We start from the raw sequence: 17,229 nt of genomic DNA, 5'->3' as shown, positions 1-17,229 counted from the left end.
ATATTTCACCATTAAGTTTTTGGTTTTGTTTTTGTTTTTTTTGTGGTATCCGGGCCTCTCACTGTTGTGGCCTCTCCCGTTGCGGAGCACAGGCTCCGGACGCGCAGGCTCAGCGGCCATGGCTCACGGGCCCAGCCACTCCGTGGCATGTGGGATCTTCCCAGACCGGGCACAAACCCGTGTCCCCTGCATCGGCAGGCAGACCCTCAACCACTGCGCCACCTGAGAAGCCCCACCATTAAGTATTACGTCAACTGTGGAGTTTGGGTAGATTCCTTTCATCAGGTTGAGGAAGTTCCTTTCTATTCCTTGTTTGTTGAATGTAACCAATTAGCTCTAACTAAGGTGTGAAGGTGATTCAACAGAGAAGGGATAGTACTTTCACTAAATTGGACACCCATATGCAAATAAAAACAAAAACCCTCAACCTAAACCTCAAATCTCATACAAAAATTAACTCAAAATGGATCATATACCTAAATGTAAAACTATAAAACTTTTAGAAGGTAATGTAAAAGGAAATCTTCATGACCTGGTGCTGGTCAAAAACAAACAAACAAACATGACACCAAAAGCACAATCCATAAACAATAAATTGATAAACTGGACTTCATCAAAATCAAAAACTTTTGCTCTGTAAAATTCAAGTTTCAAGGAAGTTAATTCCTACCTTAACAAGTTTTTCCAGAAAATAGGTGGCAAAGGCTGTGATGAGGCCAATGTAATCTTGATTCCAAAACATTATAAGGAAAATATGAAGAAAAAAAAGAAGCAAATTATAGACCTATTTCACTTCAAGCATAGATATGAATGTTCTAAATAAAATTTTAGCTAACCAAAACCAACTGTATATTTAAAAGTTATAGTATCATGATCAAATAGGACTTCTCACAGGAATGCAAGGATGGTTTGACTTGGGAAAGGGTGTTGATGTGTTAATATAATGTAATTCATTACAATAAAGGAGAAAATCATATGATTGTCTTGATTAATAAAGACAAAGCACTTAATAGTTATGATTCTAAAAAAGCCCCTAAGAAAATAAGAGTGGAAGGAAACTTTCTAAAAGCTATAAAGAGTTGGGACTTCCCTGGTAGTCCAGTGGTAAAGAATCCACCTTACAATGCAGGGGATGTGGGTTCAATCCCTGGTCAGGGAACTAGGATCCCACATGCCACGAGGCAACTAAGCCCGCATGTCACAACTACTGAGCTCGCGCGCCTCAACTAGAGCCCGCGTGGCACAAACTACAGAGTACATGCGCCCTGGAGCCTGCGCACCACAACTAGAGAAGAGAAAACCCGCGCACCACAACTAGAGAGAAACCCACGCACGGCAACAAAGAGCCTGCACGCCACACGAAAGATCCTGCATACAACCAAGACCCAACAAGCCAAAAATAAAAATAAGATAAATAAATAATAAATAAATCTTTTTTTTAAAAAGCTATAATAAGTTATGTACCAAAGGAGTACAGCAAGCACCGTACTTAATGGAGAACCTTAGCTACATGCCCTTGAAGACTGAGAATAAGGATCACCACCTCGGATTGGTAAGCGTTAGCAAGACGGCCAAAATGAAACTACCATCATCACAGTATCTTTCTACACCAGCAACAGTAGGCAATGAATCTCTTCATATAGAACCCCTACCGGTTCTGCTCCTCTGGCCGGACCCTGATGAAACACACGGTGATAAAAGCAGCGTAGTATTGGTACACGAACTGACCAGTGGAACAGAAGGGAGGTCAGGATAGATGGGAGCTGAATATGGAGAAGGCCCAGATCAACGAGGACAGGATACGTCTGTGTGGAGACGGTGTTGGAAACTGGCTCACCACATGGAAGAGACCTGGATTCCTGCCTGACACACAGAGGTGGACTCTGAATGGAGTGAAGACCTAAACGTTGAAGAAAAAACTGACAGAAGGAAATGTAGGAGAATGTGACACAAGAGAGGGAAGCATGTCTTCAAATGTTAATTGTAAAAAGCAAGAGGCAAAAACATGATGAATTCAATTAAAACAAACTTTAAATTTTCTATTCAACAAAGGGAAACCATGAGCAAATTTTTAGACAGATGACAGAATGCAGAAGATATTTATAATGTGTAAAACCAATGAAGGGGGCTTCCCTGGTGGCACAGTGGTTGAGAGTCCGCCTGCCAATGCAGGGGACACGGGTTCGTGCCCCGGTCCGGGAAGATCCCACATGCCGCGGAGCAGCTGGGCCCATGGGCCATGGCCGCTGGGCCTGTGCATCCGGAGCCTGTGCTCCGCAACGGGAGAGGCCACAACAGTGAGAGGCCCGCGTACCGCAAAAAAAAAAAAAAAAAAAAATGTAGGAATCATATCTCGAATTTTCAAGGAACTTCTGCAAAGCAATTTTTGAAAGTCAGCAGCCCCCAAACACCAACGATTAAAGGATATGACCAGCCAGTTACAGAAGAGGAAGGCCCCAAAACTAAGCAAGTGCATGAAAAGATGGTCAAATTCAATGATTAGAGAAATGTCAAGTAAACTGGGAGACCACTTAATGCCTATTCAACTGGCAAACCTGAAGAAGCTAGGACATGCTGAGGGAGGGTCACAGGGACCGAGGATGTAGGAACTGGTGGGACCATGGACTGGAACATCCAACTGACCAACTGGAGAACTCACTGGTCTGCTCCAGGGGTGCACCCCAAAGCCCTGCTCCCACAGGTCCACCCAAGAGCAGGGGCTTTTGTGAGGCAGCCAGGGTGTCCACGTGTAGGAAATGGTAAATGTAGTGAATCTGGGACCTTATCCGCTGGGCAGAAGCAGTGAAGAGCTGTACACACAGCTTTGAGGATGGAGCTTTAAAAACACAATACAGGGAATTAATTCCCTGGCAGTCCAGTGGTTAGGACTCTGGACTTTCACTCCTGAGGACACGGGTTCAATGCCTGGTCAGGGAACTAAGATCCCACAAGCCACTCGACAAAAAAAAAATAAAGTAAAATAAATAAAATACAACAAAACACAATACAAAGTGGAAAGAAACAGAATAGGGAAACACAAAGACTTGAGTTGATTAGGGCCACAGTTCCCAAACTGTGTGCCGAGGCACCCCAGGGTGCTACAGTGAATTCTCAGGGGCACTACAGGGTATTTTTCATTTTTGAGGGAAACACGGGATACAGAGCATGCCAGACACGTTGTGAATAATTCGACTGAACTCAGAGTTTCCATATCGGATTGCGCTGCTTTCCTTTCTAAGATATCTCCTTGCAAAGCTGGTTTAACAGCAGTTGCTGAAATAAAAAAGCAAACACCAGGCAAAAATCCACATGGATCAGGTAATGCAGGTGGCAGTGTCTGATGTGATTAAGGTTTGAAAAAGTGTGTAGAGTCTAACAGTTTCAGATATCCTATTAATAAGTAATTGTAGTTTCTAAGAATTAAGGGTTTTTTTCAATTTATGTGTTGTTGGTGTGTTTGGGGTTTTGGGTTTGTCTTCTAAACTGCTACTAAGTTGTTAGTACCTAAATACTTATTAAGCTCTTTGGCCACAATACACAGAAGTGTTAGGTATTTCTTTGGACCAAGAGGTGCTGTGAAAAAAATTACTGAGCCATTGCAAGCGCCATGAGCTGAGAAAGTGCAGGAACCCTGAGTTAGGGCAATGCTAGCTGCCAAAACAATCAGACCCAAGAAACAACTTTAGGGGGAGCCAGGAGTCACCACTACCTTCCTCCCAAGGGAGACAAGCCAGGGTGCCCCATCTGGTCCCTGCCCCTGGCTCACCTCCCAGGGGCTCTGCGGGCTGCACAGCTGTCTCCATCAAGCCATGACCGGCTCTTGATGGCCCAGAGATCCTCCAAAACTAAACTAAAAAGAGGAATGCCTGCACACCCACATTCATCATAGCATTCTTCACAACAGCCAAGAGCTGCAAGCAACCCACATGCCCACTGATAGATGAGGGGGTAAGCCTATCGAGGTCTATCCATAAATGGAATATTACTCAGCCTTAAAAAGGCAGGAAATCCTCACGCCTGCTACAACATGGATGAGCCTCGAGGACTTTATGCTCAGTTAAATAAGGCAGTCACAGAAGGACAGATCCTGTGTGAGTCCACTCATATGAGGTCCCTAGAAGTGTCAGATTCACAGAAACAGAAAGGATGGTGGGGGCCCGGGGCTCGGGGAGGGGGACTTAGTGTTCAGTGGGGACAGAGTTTCTGTGCTGCAAGATGTAAGAAGTTCTGGAGATCTGCAGCACAACTGTGTGAATATCGTAACACTGTTGAACGGTACACTTAAAAATGGTTAAGATGGCAGAAAAAAGAATGAAATCATGCCATTTTCAGGAACATGGATGCAATTAGAGATCATCACACTAAGTGACGTAAGTCAGACAAAGAGAAATATTACATGATACCATTTATATGTGGAATCTAAAAAATAATACAGATGAATTTATTTACAAAACAGAAACAGACTCACAGACAGGAAACAAACTTACGGTTACCGACGGGGAAAGGGTGTGGGGAGGGATGACTTAGGAGCTTGGGAGTCACAGGTACAGCCCACGATACAGACAATAGATGACAAGGAGTTGTTTGTTTTTGCGTTTCGACAAATTTATTTAACCATGAAATGCCCACCCCAATCTAGATAAAAGGCAACAAGGATTTACTGTAGAGCACAGGGCACTATATTCAATATGTCGTAATAACCTATAATGGAAAAGAATCTGAAAATATATATATATATGTATATATATAAATATATATGTGTGTGAATCACTTTGCTGTATACCCAAAACTAACACAGTATTGTAAATCAACTGTATTTCAATTTCTTTTAAATGGTTAAGATGGCAAACTTAATGTTATGTTTTTTACCACAATTTAAAAAAATTGTCCCTAAAAGGGAAGGAAAAAACTTGGGAATTGTAAATAAAGACGGTAAGAAGAAAAACAACTTAAAAGAGGAGCCACCAGCTCACAAGCCCCACAGCCGAGAGAGCAACAGATCCCAGGCCCCAAATCGACCAGAGTCCACAGGGCCCAGCCCAACACCCCTCACCCGCCTTCTCGCTGAACCCCAGAAGCTCTCCCGCCAGGGGCAGACGGGGCCTTTTGGAACCAAGTTGGGATCTGGCCCTGAACGGTGCCCCGACCCCGCTCAGAAGAAACTCCAAAATCCTGACCTGCAGCACAGAAGCCTGCAGCCCCCGCCCCTCTGCAACCCCACCTCTGAGCTCATGTCCTCCACCCTCCCAGACGCCCCCCATGCAGCCCCCGCATAAGCACGCCATTTCCTTCGCCTGGACCACCCTCCTGGGCGGGACACTAGGCACCCTCTCCCCCGCTCCTTTACTGTCTGGGCAGGCCTCCTCTGAACACCACCCTCTGTCACCTCGCGCCCCAACCCCGCACGGCCAGGGCCATCGCCCCCTGATGCACATTGGTTTATGGTGTTTGCTCTCCCCCAGACCCTGCCCCCAGCCCCGGGGCTGGCACACGTTGGGCACCTCGGGAATCCTGGCTGATGGATGAGAGGAGGAACAGCCCAGCTCGGCCAAGAAGGACAGAGAGGCCGGCGCCCAGCTGCATTCAGAAACCAGGACCCAGTTGGGGGCCCTGGAGCTCCAGAGGCACGACTTCATGGCCACCAGCCACACCCACAGGCAAGGACACGGGTGCCGGGGCCTATGGACCAAGGTCGTCAACTGTGCCCCGCCAACAGGGACTGTCTCCTAAATGCCGCCGAGAGATGCTCCTGTCCACCCAAACCTGAACTTCAGCAGGCCACGGGGAATACCCCTCAGGCTGCAGGTGGACCCCGGGGGGCCTCAGTCCTGACCAGCCAGCCACGCCCCCCAAGCCAAGGTCAAGCCAAGGTCGACCAGTGCAGATAAGGACAAGGGAGAGGGAGGCCGGCCAGTGGGTAGTGGGGTAGGGCACCAAAAGGACCGTGAAGGTGGAGGTGACGGAACAAGAGCCCGAGCACAGGAGGCAGCGCGGTGTGGCCGCGGGAAGGCACCCGGACCGCCTCCTCGATTTCTGACCTCACAGTTGACACACCCGAAGGACAGGTGCCCTGGACCCGACTGGAGCAAGCGGGGAGCCCATAAGAGGGGCTAGGAGATGGGGGCCAGGCCTTGGAGGGAGGGGCTCAGGCCAGAGGCTCTCTGGGGCCAGCCTGTGAGGAGAGGGTCGGGGGGCACTCCTGAAGGGGGACCGGTTCGCACCCCGGTCTGGTCAGTGCTCCCGAGGCCAGTGCAGAGGCACCACGGGTGTGCCCCAACCCGGGACAAAGGAGACCCAGAATGGCCCAGAGGGGCCAGTGCCCCTGGGCGTGAGCCAGCACTCCCCAAGCGGACAGCAAAGGCCAAGGAGAAGGCGTTGTGGTTGGGCCCTGGGGCCTAAGCTGGCCGGCGGCAGGTCGGGGTGGAGCACCCTGGGGGAGAGGGACGCTCGGCAAGGGAGGCCGGCTGAGGCCTTGTGCACTGGCGGGAGGGGGACGGGGCAGGTGCCAAGAAGCCAAGCCTCCTGGGAAGGAGAGGGGCCTGTTCTGGCAGGCTGGGGGCACATCCTCCGGACACAGATGGCTCTTTGTCAGGGCGGAGCCCAGCTCCCCGAGCAGTCTCGGGAACAAAGCCCCCTCTGTCCACAGCGGCGCCCCCTCCCCTCCCCGGGGCACCACCCGCAGGAACAGAGCAGAGTCCCCCCCACAAGGTTCCCATCAGGCGTCCCTGCCCGACACAGACACACACACACAGACACACACACACACACACACACACACACACACACGCACACCAGGCACAGGCGTGGCCCCGGTGGGGTGTACAAGGGGAGCCCAGGATGAGGGCGCTCCGAGGGCGCATCCAGGACACTGCATCCCCCGGGCCCTCACGCCCACCCTGTCCTGCAGGCCATGCCTGTCCGTCCAGCACCTGGGCAGCCCTGGACCAGCCCAGGCTCAGCCACCACTGCCCAGGGACCCCTCGCCCTGGGCCTGAGGGGAGCACCCCCTCCCCAGGACAGAGACCTGGAAGGGTGGCAGAGGGACAGCTGGAGCCTCAGCCCTGCAAGGAGGCCTCCACAATGTACCTCCGGGTCTTCTCCAGATCCTGAATGCCCACGGCCACCACAATGGGCCGCGGGGCTGAGTACTGCCCAAAGTGGGGGCCCGGGGCCCAGTGTGCCTGCACCACCGGGGCTGTGTCTGTGTCACCCCTGCAGCTAACCGGCCTGGAATCTGCCCCTCCAAGGCCCAGCCAGGCTGAGAGGGGTGCCCCCGGGAGAAGGGAGCATCAGCGTCCGGGTGGCAGGATCCAGACGGAGCCGGGCGGGGCTCCCACCAGCCTGGCCAGCTCCTGCCGACACTGGCCCTGGAGCTGGCGCAGCACCACCTCCAGGCGGGCCTCCCGGCTCCTCAGCGCCTCAATCACTTCAGGGGCCCGCAGGCCTGGGCCCCCGGGCGCCCCAGCCTCAGTCCTCACCAGCCGGTGGGGCCCGTGGGGCTGGGCCAGGCTGCGGCCGCCGCCTCGCTCGCACGCCTGCCGCAGAGCCGCCAGGTCCTGCCCCACGGCCTCCCGCAAGGCCGTCCTCACGGCGCTCCACTCAGGCCCACGGCCTCCGACCTGCACAGGGGATGTGGCAAGTGAGCCGAGGGTGACCAGTCTCACCAGGACCCTGGCTCAGGGCCCTCGGCTCTCCCTGAGCCCCACCCCCGGCCCCCAGCAGTCCTGCGGCCCCTCTCAGCGCCCTGAGCCCGCCGCTCCCAAGAAACGGGGACCAACTCCAGCGCCAGCTCTAAGGCCTGGCTCCTCCAGGCTCTGTCACCCGCACCGAGCATCTGAGCCCTAAGCCAGAGGCCGTGGGGCCCCAGAGACAGGGCCAGCAGCCTGATCACCCCCGACAGCCCTGCAGGGCCTGAGCCCTCAGGACCACCCAGCTGCAGGCCCAGCTCTTTCACCGCGGTATTGCAGGGGGAGTGGGCCTGGCTGCCCCCAGCAGGCCAAGTCCTGCAGGGTCTGCTCAGAGCCCAGAGTGCAGACCCTCGGGGCACCCACCCCCAATCCCACCCACCACTCCAGGCGGGGTCAGCACGTCCTCTGCTCTATCGGCTTCCCACTGCCCTCGCAGAGGGGTGGCATGGGGTGGCCCTGACCCAAGGGGACGCCAGGCTAACGGGACGCCAGGCCGAGGACACGACCTGGTGAGGACACCTCTGGCCCCCAAGGCAGGCCCATCCCAGAGACCCTGCAGGAAGCAGGGAGCACAAAGAGGCTGTGCCCTCAGTGTCCCCAGGGAACTGCCCTGACCCTGACCCTGACCCCGACCCTCAGTGGGCACTGCTCCGTGGTTCGCAACAAGGAAGCATGAAGAGCCCTGAGCCCGGACAAGCACCGGCCCCACTTCTTGTGAGAAACCGCCTGCAAACGTCACCGGTGCTTCAGCTGTCACTGCCCAAGAGGGCAGGGGGCTCCAGCTTGGCCTGGCCGGAGGAGACATGGCCGTGCAGGGCCTGAACGAGCCACGCTGCAGGCCCCCAGGAAACACCCATACTCCCCAGGGGTATCTGAGGGGAAAACCACGCCTACAGTTTACTCTGAGATGCTTCAGAAAAAGGAAATCAATGCAGCGCACGTGGCCCACTGTTCACAGCCACAAACCGGTGCTCGCCCAGTCCTGCTCGTGGAGAGAGGAGGGTGGCGCCCAGGTGGGGTTGGGGGACCCACATGTCCACCAGCAGGTTCAAGAGGCCACAGGGTGTGAGCGGAAGCCAGCAGGGACGACACCAAAACTGCCCTGGGAGAACGGACAAACCTCCATCAGGGTGGCCAGGGTGGGGCGGCAGGGGAGTCTGGCAGGTAAGCCCACCCCCCTTACAAACAGACCAAATGGTGCAAGTCCCACCGTGGGAGCCCCCCATCGAGCACAGCCCGGGCCAGGGCCCCACGTCCTCACCCCGGCCTCCCAGGCCGCCCGCCGGGCCTCCACCGCCTCTCGCAGCTCTCCCTGCAGGGCCTGCAGCTCCCGCACCAGGGGCTCCAATGCTCCAGCCCCTGGCGTGGGGATCCTGGGCAGAAACGTGGGCTGTGAGGCCTCAGGGGGGCAGGCGCCCAGGACCGTGTCCTGCAGAGAGGGACCCCAAGTGAGAGGGTGGGCGGCAGGCCCAGGCCTCACAACCAGAGGCCCAGCTCCCCAGCCGGTAGGGACAGAGGCCCAGGGTCACTTCCCGCCCCCGGGTCGCAGAGCGAGCTGGACAGTGACCCTCACCCTGGTGGGCCTGGAGGCCAGGGAGGCACAAAGGCCAGGCTTCCGGAAGGCCAAGACCCCTGAGAAGTCTGGGCCTCCCCAGGAGCTGGGAAGGGTGGTGATGGGACCGACGGACATCTGGAAAGAGCCACACACACAAAACCCACAGGCCTGGGTGTGAAACCGGCTTCAGGGCTGGGTGTGGGGGGCTTCCCTGAGACTTCTCTTCCTGTCTGGAAAATGGGAAGACCCCACCACCACCCCAGGGCTGCTGTGGTCAGACCAGGGGAGGGGAGGGGAGGGGAGGGGAGGGACAGGAGGGGGGCGGCGTGGCTTCCTGACCATCCACCGCCAGAAGACCAGCTCCCGGCGCCGCCACTCGAGGGCCGCCTGCAGCCGTGCGTTCTCCCTCTCCAGCCTCTGCAGCAGCTGCAACGCAAACCATTAAGGCCGCAGAGTCAGAGAACCCAGTGCGCCTGGGACCCTGCCCACCCTGCCCACCGTCTCTGGCTCAGGCGCCTCAGCCCACCAGGCCCACCCAGCCCACCCGCAGGCTGAGCCACCTCCCTGCAGGGCACAGCACGGCACGGCACGGCAGGACAGGGCAGGGCATGGCAGGACAGGGCACGGCATGGCAGGACCGGGCACGGCATGGCACGGCAGGACAGGACAGGGCACGCCATGGCACGGCAGGACAGGACAGGGCACGGCACGGCAGGACCGGGCACGGCATGGCACGGCAGGACAGGACAGGGCACGGCATGGCACGGCAGGACAGGACAGGGCACGGCAGGACAGGGCACGGCACGGCAGCCTCACCTCCAGCACAAGCAGGCAAGCCTACCAGGCCTCTGACCACACCAGTGATCCCCCAGGCCCCCCACAAGCGTGGGTCCCACAGGGTCGGGGGCTGAGTCCTGGTGCCCCCTCACTTGGGACTCCACCCCACATCCCCCGCTGACTGAGGGCTGCACCCTGGAGGCTTCGGGCATACGGGGAGGCCCCGGATGGGGGAGACTGGCGGGTTCTGGGAATCCCTCCCTGTCGTCCCCTGGAGCCCAAAGGCAGGGCAGAGGCTGCGCGGCGCCCAGCTTGGAGGCGACGGAGAACAGACCGGGGACCAGGGTGGAGAACACAGCCATGCAGCGCCCCCGCCCCGCCCTGCAGGCACCACCCGAACAGCCCCGCACCTGCGGACCCCACAGTCCAGTGCACGGGCACATGCTCCCCTCCCGCCTGCCGAGGCCACTGCGGCCTCGGGAAGCCGGACGGGGCAAGGCCAGGCACGATCCACCCCAAGGGCCCACGGCAAGCTGCGGAGAGACAGATGGGCCCCACTGGGACGGGCCAGGCCGGCACCCGCTGTGCTCCTCTCTGAACGCAGCAGCCGGCACAGTGACCCAGCCTCCGGCACCGCTCCTTCTAGAAGGGAGCCCAGGAGTGTGCTCTGGGGCCGGGACAAATGGCCAGAGCCGGCAGCTGCCCTGTCGGCGGACAAAAGCCCTGCCAGGCCTCCACTCACAGAGGCTAGTGCCCGAGCCATGCGCACCAGCGTGCCTGCCAGGCAACCAGGGGATGCACATAGCTGGACAAGGGGCTCCCGGGCCAGGGGGCCAGATGGGGGCAGCCTTGAACACCAGGCCAAGGGCCCAGCCCATGGCCAGTGGAGCAGGGTGAAGGCAGGCCTGCGGTGAGAATCGCCCTGTGGTCTGGGGGAGGGCTGCGGACACGGGAGGGTGGAGCCCACATGCCCACACCACACACACACACACCTGCTGGCCAGTGAGAAGAGCAGCTTACTCAGTTCCCAAGAACAGTCCCAGAGGGGGTCCACACCCCCACTTCCCAAGCCACAATATAAGAAGACTACAGGCCCAGCCAGTAACCAAGGATGCGGCCCAGCCACTCCACAGCATGCCTGGCCACTGACACGGCAACAAGAGCTCATTCCAGAAGCTTACGGGACCCATCCCAAGAGTGCAGCCCCTTCAGGTCGGCTGGTCCAGGCTGCCACCAGCTCCTCATCCAGAATCCTTGGAAGGAAGCCAACTGTCCCCATCCACCTGGCCACGCCGTTTTCAGTCCTGTGACACCAACATGCCATGGGGCACCAACCACCCTCCAGGAGGGGAGCCGTACCCGCCCAGGCCCCCCACAGAGGCTGGGGTCCCAGGCAGCACCAGGCTGGAGCTGGCACAGCCTCTGCTCTACTCAGACCAGGGAGGGGACCAGGGGCGGGAGGGGACCAGGGGCAGGAGGCCGGGGCCTCGCTGAGTCACCCCTGCAAGGGAACAGATCGAAGGGCATCTCAGGACGCCCAGACGCCGCCTCAGCACCTTCAGAGCCAAGCACAGCCTTGCCCAGGTAAAGCCAGCCAGGCAACAGCCAGGAACACAGGCCGGGCAGGCACCAAGGGCCAGGCAGACATCCCCAGGTGGCTGCCCTGAGCCCACAGTGGGGATGCAGACCCCCTAGGAGCATGTGGCTCTACAGCTGGGATCTGCTGGGCCTGCCCTGAGCCTCAGCCCTCCTACCCAGCCAAGTGCCCCAGGACAAGGCACTGCCAGCCTCACACTCTGGACAAGCCAGAGCCCAGCACTCAAGTAATGGTCAGCCTTGGGCCTGTCCCAGGACCCACTGGCCAGGCGAGCCCAAGGGAAGGAAACAGTGATGATGGATGGGGGCTCTTGAAAAGAAGGTCAGTAGAGAGTGGGGCAGCGCCAACCCCCACCTCCCCATCAACAGGTGGCACATGCCCAAGGTCAAGGCACCCACACCATCAGCTCGGACCCTTGAGCAGTCTTCCTTAATACCAGTGGCCCCCCTCGGCTGGCTGCCAGCCCGGCCCAGACACCTGTGTTCTTCCCACGGCCCAAAGTGTACCCAGCCACGTGCACACACACAGCAGCACTAGCTGCTCCATGGGGCAAGAGAGGCCCTGAGGCTGCACGTGTCTCCTACATAGGCAAGGGGATGAGCTTGGGGACTTCCCTGGTGGTGCAGTGGGTAAGACTCCGTGCTCCCAAAGCAGGGGGCCCAGGCTCAATCCCTCGTCGGGGAACTAGATCCCGCATGCTGCAACTAAAGAGTCCATATGCCGCAACTATGGGTCCGCATGCCGCAATGAAGATCCTGCACGCCGCAACAAAGATTTCACATGCCGCAATTAAGACCCAGCACAGCCAAATGAATTAAAAAAAAAAAAAAAAAAGGAACTTCCTGCTGGCGCAGTGGTTAAGAATCCACCTGCCAACGCAGGGGACATGGGTTCAAGCCCTGGTCCGGGAAGACCCCACATGCTGCGGAGCAACTAAGCCCGTGAGCCAAACTACTGAGCCTGTGTGCCACAACTACTGAAGCCCGCGCGCCTAGAGCTCCGCAGCAAGAGAAGCCACTGAAATGAGAAGCCCGCGCACCGCAACGAAGAGTAGCTAGCCCCAGCTCGCCACAACTAGAGAAAGCCTGCATGCAGCCACAAAGACCCAACGTGGCCATAAATAAATAAATAAATAGATAGATAGATAGATAGATAAATATTTTTTAAAAAGATGGTGAGCTTGGCTAACACCCACAGCTCAAAGCTGGTCTGCTGTCTGGGTCCCCCACCCTCCCAGGCTCCTTCTCACCTTGGGCCATGCCCACCTTGGTCCCACCAGCCCTCACCTGCCGGCCACCCTCCGGGTCTCTGAGCAGCTCCGTTTCGGTGACAGACAGGTGGCCAAGGCTGCGGTCGCTGTGGCAGCCACGGGTGTATGAGTGGATCTGAAACAGGCAGTGCAGACCCCAGGTTGAGAAGGTGGGCGCCTCCCCCCTGCCAGTGCTAGGCAAGGACCTTACAGACAAGGAAACAGGGTCCAGAGAGGGTCAGGTCCAGGAGAGCAGTTAGCACCGCCGGGAGGCTGGCCCAGGGCCCCGCACCCACCAGGAGGCCCATGCAGAGGGAGGGGCGCCCCACCCAGCTCCCAGGGGTGCAGTATAGGTAGAGTGGGGCGCCCCTGCTTCCTCCTCAGCTTATCAGTGCCAGGCCCATGTGGTGGCAGAAACAGCCTCTGGACAGGCTCAGTGGTTCAGTGAGGCCAGTGGCAGGGACACAGACACAGGGAGGGTACCCCAGCCAGGTGAGGCCTGAAGGCAGCAGGGGGGTTAACGGGTGGGCGTGTCCCACACAGGCAGCAGGGAGGTTAACGGGTGGGCATGTCCCACACAGAGGAGCAGCTGGAGCCCAGGCAAGAGGCAGTGAGGGGTCCCAGGAAACGCTAACTGAGCAAAAGATCCTCTCCCAGGGGCAGAGCACAAGGCGGGGTGTTCTAGCACCAGAGAGCCCTGCGCTGGTGCGAGCCCTGGACCACCTGCCCAGCCACCACTCAGCCCAGACCATGCACTGGACCTGTGGGGACACCTGTGCCCCGACAGCTGAGCCCTACCAGCCTTTCGGAAGCCCGCAGGAGCCGCCCACCGCCTGTGAGCCCACACCCAGGATGCGGTGGGAGGGGGTGCCTTCCTCGCCATCTCGTGTTCAGGCAGCAGGGGCTCCCCAGGGCCCACTTTGGTGCTCAGTGACATAGAGTCTGAAGCTTCTGGGGAGTTCTGGGGACAGGAGGCCGACCCTGCAGGCTCCCTGCCCCCCCGATTCCCTGCCCCATAGAGGTCCAGCAACAGCTGCTCTAGGCCCCCTCCTGGACAACCTGCAGCCCTAGGGTCAGGCTCTGGGCCACCCCAGGCTGTGCCCAACAGGTCAGCTCCCAGCCAGGCCTGGGAAGGCCCACATTCAGCCAAAGGCTGGGCGCCAGCCTGAGATGAGAATACTGGACAGGCCTCTATAGCACAGAGGACAACTGCCCCTGGGTGGACAACACATGCGTGGCACTACCTTGCCCAGGAGGGCGCACTGCTCCTGCTGACTGGCCATCAGGTTTCGCCACCGGAACCGCAGCTTTCCCATCAGCCACTGCAGGTGGCGGATGTCCACACAGCCGTCTGCTTCCACACTGCGGGCAGGAGGGCCAGGGCTGGCCAGGGCGTCGCACTGGGGAGGGGGCAAGGGTCACGCACTGCTCCCACACCCCAGGCAGAGACCACGAAGGGGAAAGAGAAAGGAAGCCCCTGGGAGTGAGAGCCAAGAGATCCCGGGGGTGCCAGGAAGAGCTGGGTAAAGAGCCTGTGGGCATGTCCCCGGCCCTCACCTGCCTCCATGTGCTCACCCGGGCATTCGGGGCAGCAACACTGACCCCCACAGGACTGACCCCGCCGGTCCGGTGCCCACACCCAGGATTCCCGCCAGGGCTGGGCGCGGCTCACACTCATCCCTCACCCACCTCGCACACGGGCATCTCGTCGCCCAGCTGCACGCGGTTCTGTGTCAGCAGCCGCTCGGGCAGGGGCCCGCGGGCCAGGAGCCAGGCCAGGGCCAGCAGCAGCTCGCGGCCGCCCTGGGAGCCGTCGTCCGGGAGCTGTGCCAGGGCCCGCCTAGGGTAGCCCTGGGTGCGCAGCGCCAACTTCACAGAGTGGACCTCGGCCTCTGCGGTAGGAGACGCCAGCTCAGGGGGGACACCCACTGGAGGTGACACTACCCAGACTCCTAATGGACCCCCGCGGGACGCAGAGCAGAGACCATGCTTGGAAGGGACCAGCAGGGGCATTGGGACCTAACCTGGAGGCCGGAAGGGGAGAGGCTCACGCGGGGTGGGGGTCTCATCGGGGAGGCGGGGCAGTGGACGGGGCCTTACGGAGGGCTGTCCCGTGGGTCGTGCAGTGGGCGGGGCTCTGGGTGGGCGGGGCCAGAGCCTTACCAGGCGGGCCTTACGGGAAGGCGGGGCTTACCCGGAGAAAATGAGCCCGAGGCGCCGTCGGCCAGCTGCGGCGAGAGCACGCGGAAGAGCAGCCGCCAGAGCGCGGGGGCCTGCGAGGATCAAAGAGCGACGGTCAGCGGGGCTGGCGGCGTCCCTGCGTCCGCCCGGAGCCCTACTGGCCCCGGCCGCCTGCCCTGCTGGCCTCACCGCCTCCGGACGGTCGAACTTGGCGCGGCGGAAGGTCTCGGGGCTGGGTCCGGCGGGCAGCGTCTGACTCAACGCGGCGATGGCCTCGGGCAGGGCCCGGGCCGCGTCCGCCGGGTCCACCCGGCGACGCCGCCGCCCCATGCAGCCTCCGCCCGCCTGTCTCAGATTGCGCGCCGCCGCCGCCGCGTCCCCGCGTCCAATCCCCGCGAGAGCTGCGTCCCCGCGCCCAGTCACCGTTCAGATGCCGCCTCTGCTGGGCCCGCGCCCAACCACCGAGTAGGCTGAGACACGCCTCTAGCTCCTGCCCAATGAGCGGTGCCCCCGGCGTTTGAGTGCTGTCTGTCCTGTCCGGTGCGGAGGCATTTCCGGTGCATCGGGGACCCATCGGCGTTGAGAGCCTCGCGGGGTCCGCCCTCCGCGACTCGATCGCTGCGACACCTGACTCTCCTTGTGCGGACTCCACCGATCAGCCCCTTGCACCAAATGGCAGCCTAGCAACCGCCGGAGGGTCAGCGGCGGCGCTCAGGGTGCCCCCTGCGGCCGGGAGGCGCCAGCGACACGCGGGAGGGACCCTCCGCCTCCGGAAGCCCTCTCTGGCCTCCGGAAGCCCTGGGACCCCGCAGCGCGTACAAGGCCGGAGACGCAGGGGCCAGCGCCCGGGTACCGGGGGACGTACCCCGACGGCTCAACCCCGCAGCGCGCGGGCGGGTGCTCCTCCCCGACGGCCGGCGACTCTCTCCCCCTTCAAACCTACGCCTGCATACCCCGCCTGGCCCCTCCCCGTCCAGTGCATGGTCTGTCCGGCTGGCCCCCGTTACCCCCACCCCCATCCCCACCCCACCCCGGCCTGCCTCTGCCCTGCACCTTCAGCCTCTCCTTTCTGCCACTGAAGAGACAGTCTTCAAAGGAGTATCCGCACAGCCACTTTGGAAAGCAGTTTGGCGGTTCTTTCAGAGCTAGACTTAAGTCTACCAGACGACCCCACAGTGCCAGTGCCCGGAACCTGTGAGGACTCGTGTTCCCACTCACGGACGTTCAAGGCAGCTCTGTACATAACAGCCAAACCGAAACAACCCAAAAGGCCGCCAGCTGGGCAGTCAGCCCTAAGGAGGGAATCCTCTCGGCACCACTGATGCGGGTCAAAGTGCCGGGAAGCGCAGACACAGAGGAGGGCAGATGCAAAACACTATGTTGTACGTGCCTTTCATCTATAGGAAGTGTCCAGAAAAGCAAGTGTACAGAGACAGGAGACAGGTCAGTGGTGGCCTGGAAAGAGACCAGGACTGGGGAGTGGCAGCAGATGGGCATGAGGGAATCTTTGTGGTTAAGGAGAATGGTTTAGAACTGGATTGTGGTGACGGTTGCAGAACTCTGTGAACGGATTAAAAAGCATCGAATGTGCATAGGTGAGTTTTACGGTATGAAATTGTACCCCAATAAAGCTGTAAAGAGGACAGAGTGAAGGAAGGAGAGAAGGGAAAGAGGGAAGTGATGAAGAGGAAGGGAGCAGGCCTGCCTGGATCCCAAGTGCTCCCCAGACAAGCCCCCCTCCAGCCCTCGCCAAGCCCACAGGAAGTGCGGTCACGCCTGACGCCCCACCTTCTGCCTGGTCCTCACCTTTGGCCGCCCCCACCCCCCCACCCCACCAGCCCCCTGCCGTCTCAGGCACAGCAGCTGCTCACTCCCTGTGTCCCCCCAGAACTAACCCCTTCTCCAGAACTTGGCCTCTGAACCGGGCACCCCCGGGTGCCCGTTTCAGTGGCCACCCGACAAGCGCCAGGGCAGCTTACCTCCCGAGAGCCCTCCTCCCCCACGGGCACGGGGGCATTGCTGTCTGCCCCTCACCCCATCTTCAGTCCCCTCCAGTCCCCTCCTGAGCTGGGGCTGGGACCAGCACAGGCCTCCAGTCTGGCCCTGCCTTCTGTCTCCACAGCTCAGAGGCCATGCTGCTAAGCCCTGCCATAGCGCCCTGGAGCCTTCGCCCGACATGGTT

The 17,229-nt window shown here is 59.5% G+C and overlaps 1 protein-coding gene across 1 annotated transcript; it reads right to left on the bottom strand.

Annotated features, from left to right (window-relative positions):
• Positions 1 to 7,289: 7,289 nt before the first annotated feature.
• Positions 7,290 to 15,377, bottom strand: TEDC1 (tubulin epsilon and delta complex 1; the record flags this gene model as incomplete). The annotated part of the gene is made up of 8 exons (XM_079701161.1): positions 7,290 to 7,619; positions 8,950 to 9,117; positions 9,583 to 9,669; positions 12,904 to 13,002; positions 14,111 to 14,266; positions 14,556 to 14,758; positions 15,061 to 15,139; positions 15,237 to 15,377. 8 exons carry the CDS (start codon positions 15,375 to 15,377, stop codon positions 7,290 to 7,292), a joined length of 1,263 nt encoding a protein of 420 aa, XP_079557287.1.
• Positions 15,378 to 17,229: the final 1,852 nt, after the last annotated feature.

Source organism: Hyperoodon ampullatus (genome assembly GCF_949752795.1).
Source record: "Hyperoodon ampullatus genome assembly, chromosome: 3".
NCBI classification, from domain to species: domain Eukaryota; kingdom Metazoa; phylum Chordata; class Mammalia; order Artiodactyla; family Ziphiidae; genus Hyperoodon; species Hyperoodon ampullatus.
This window is presented reverse-complemented; position numbering and strand designations above follow the sequence as displayed.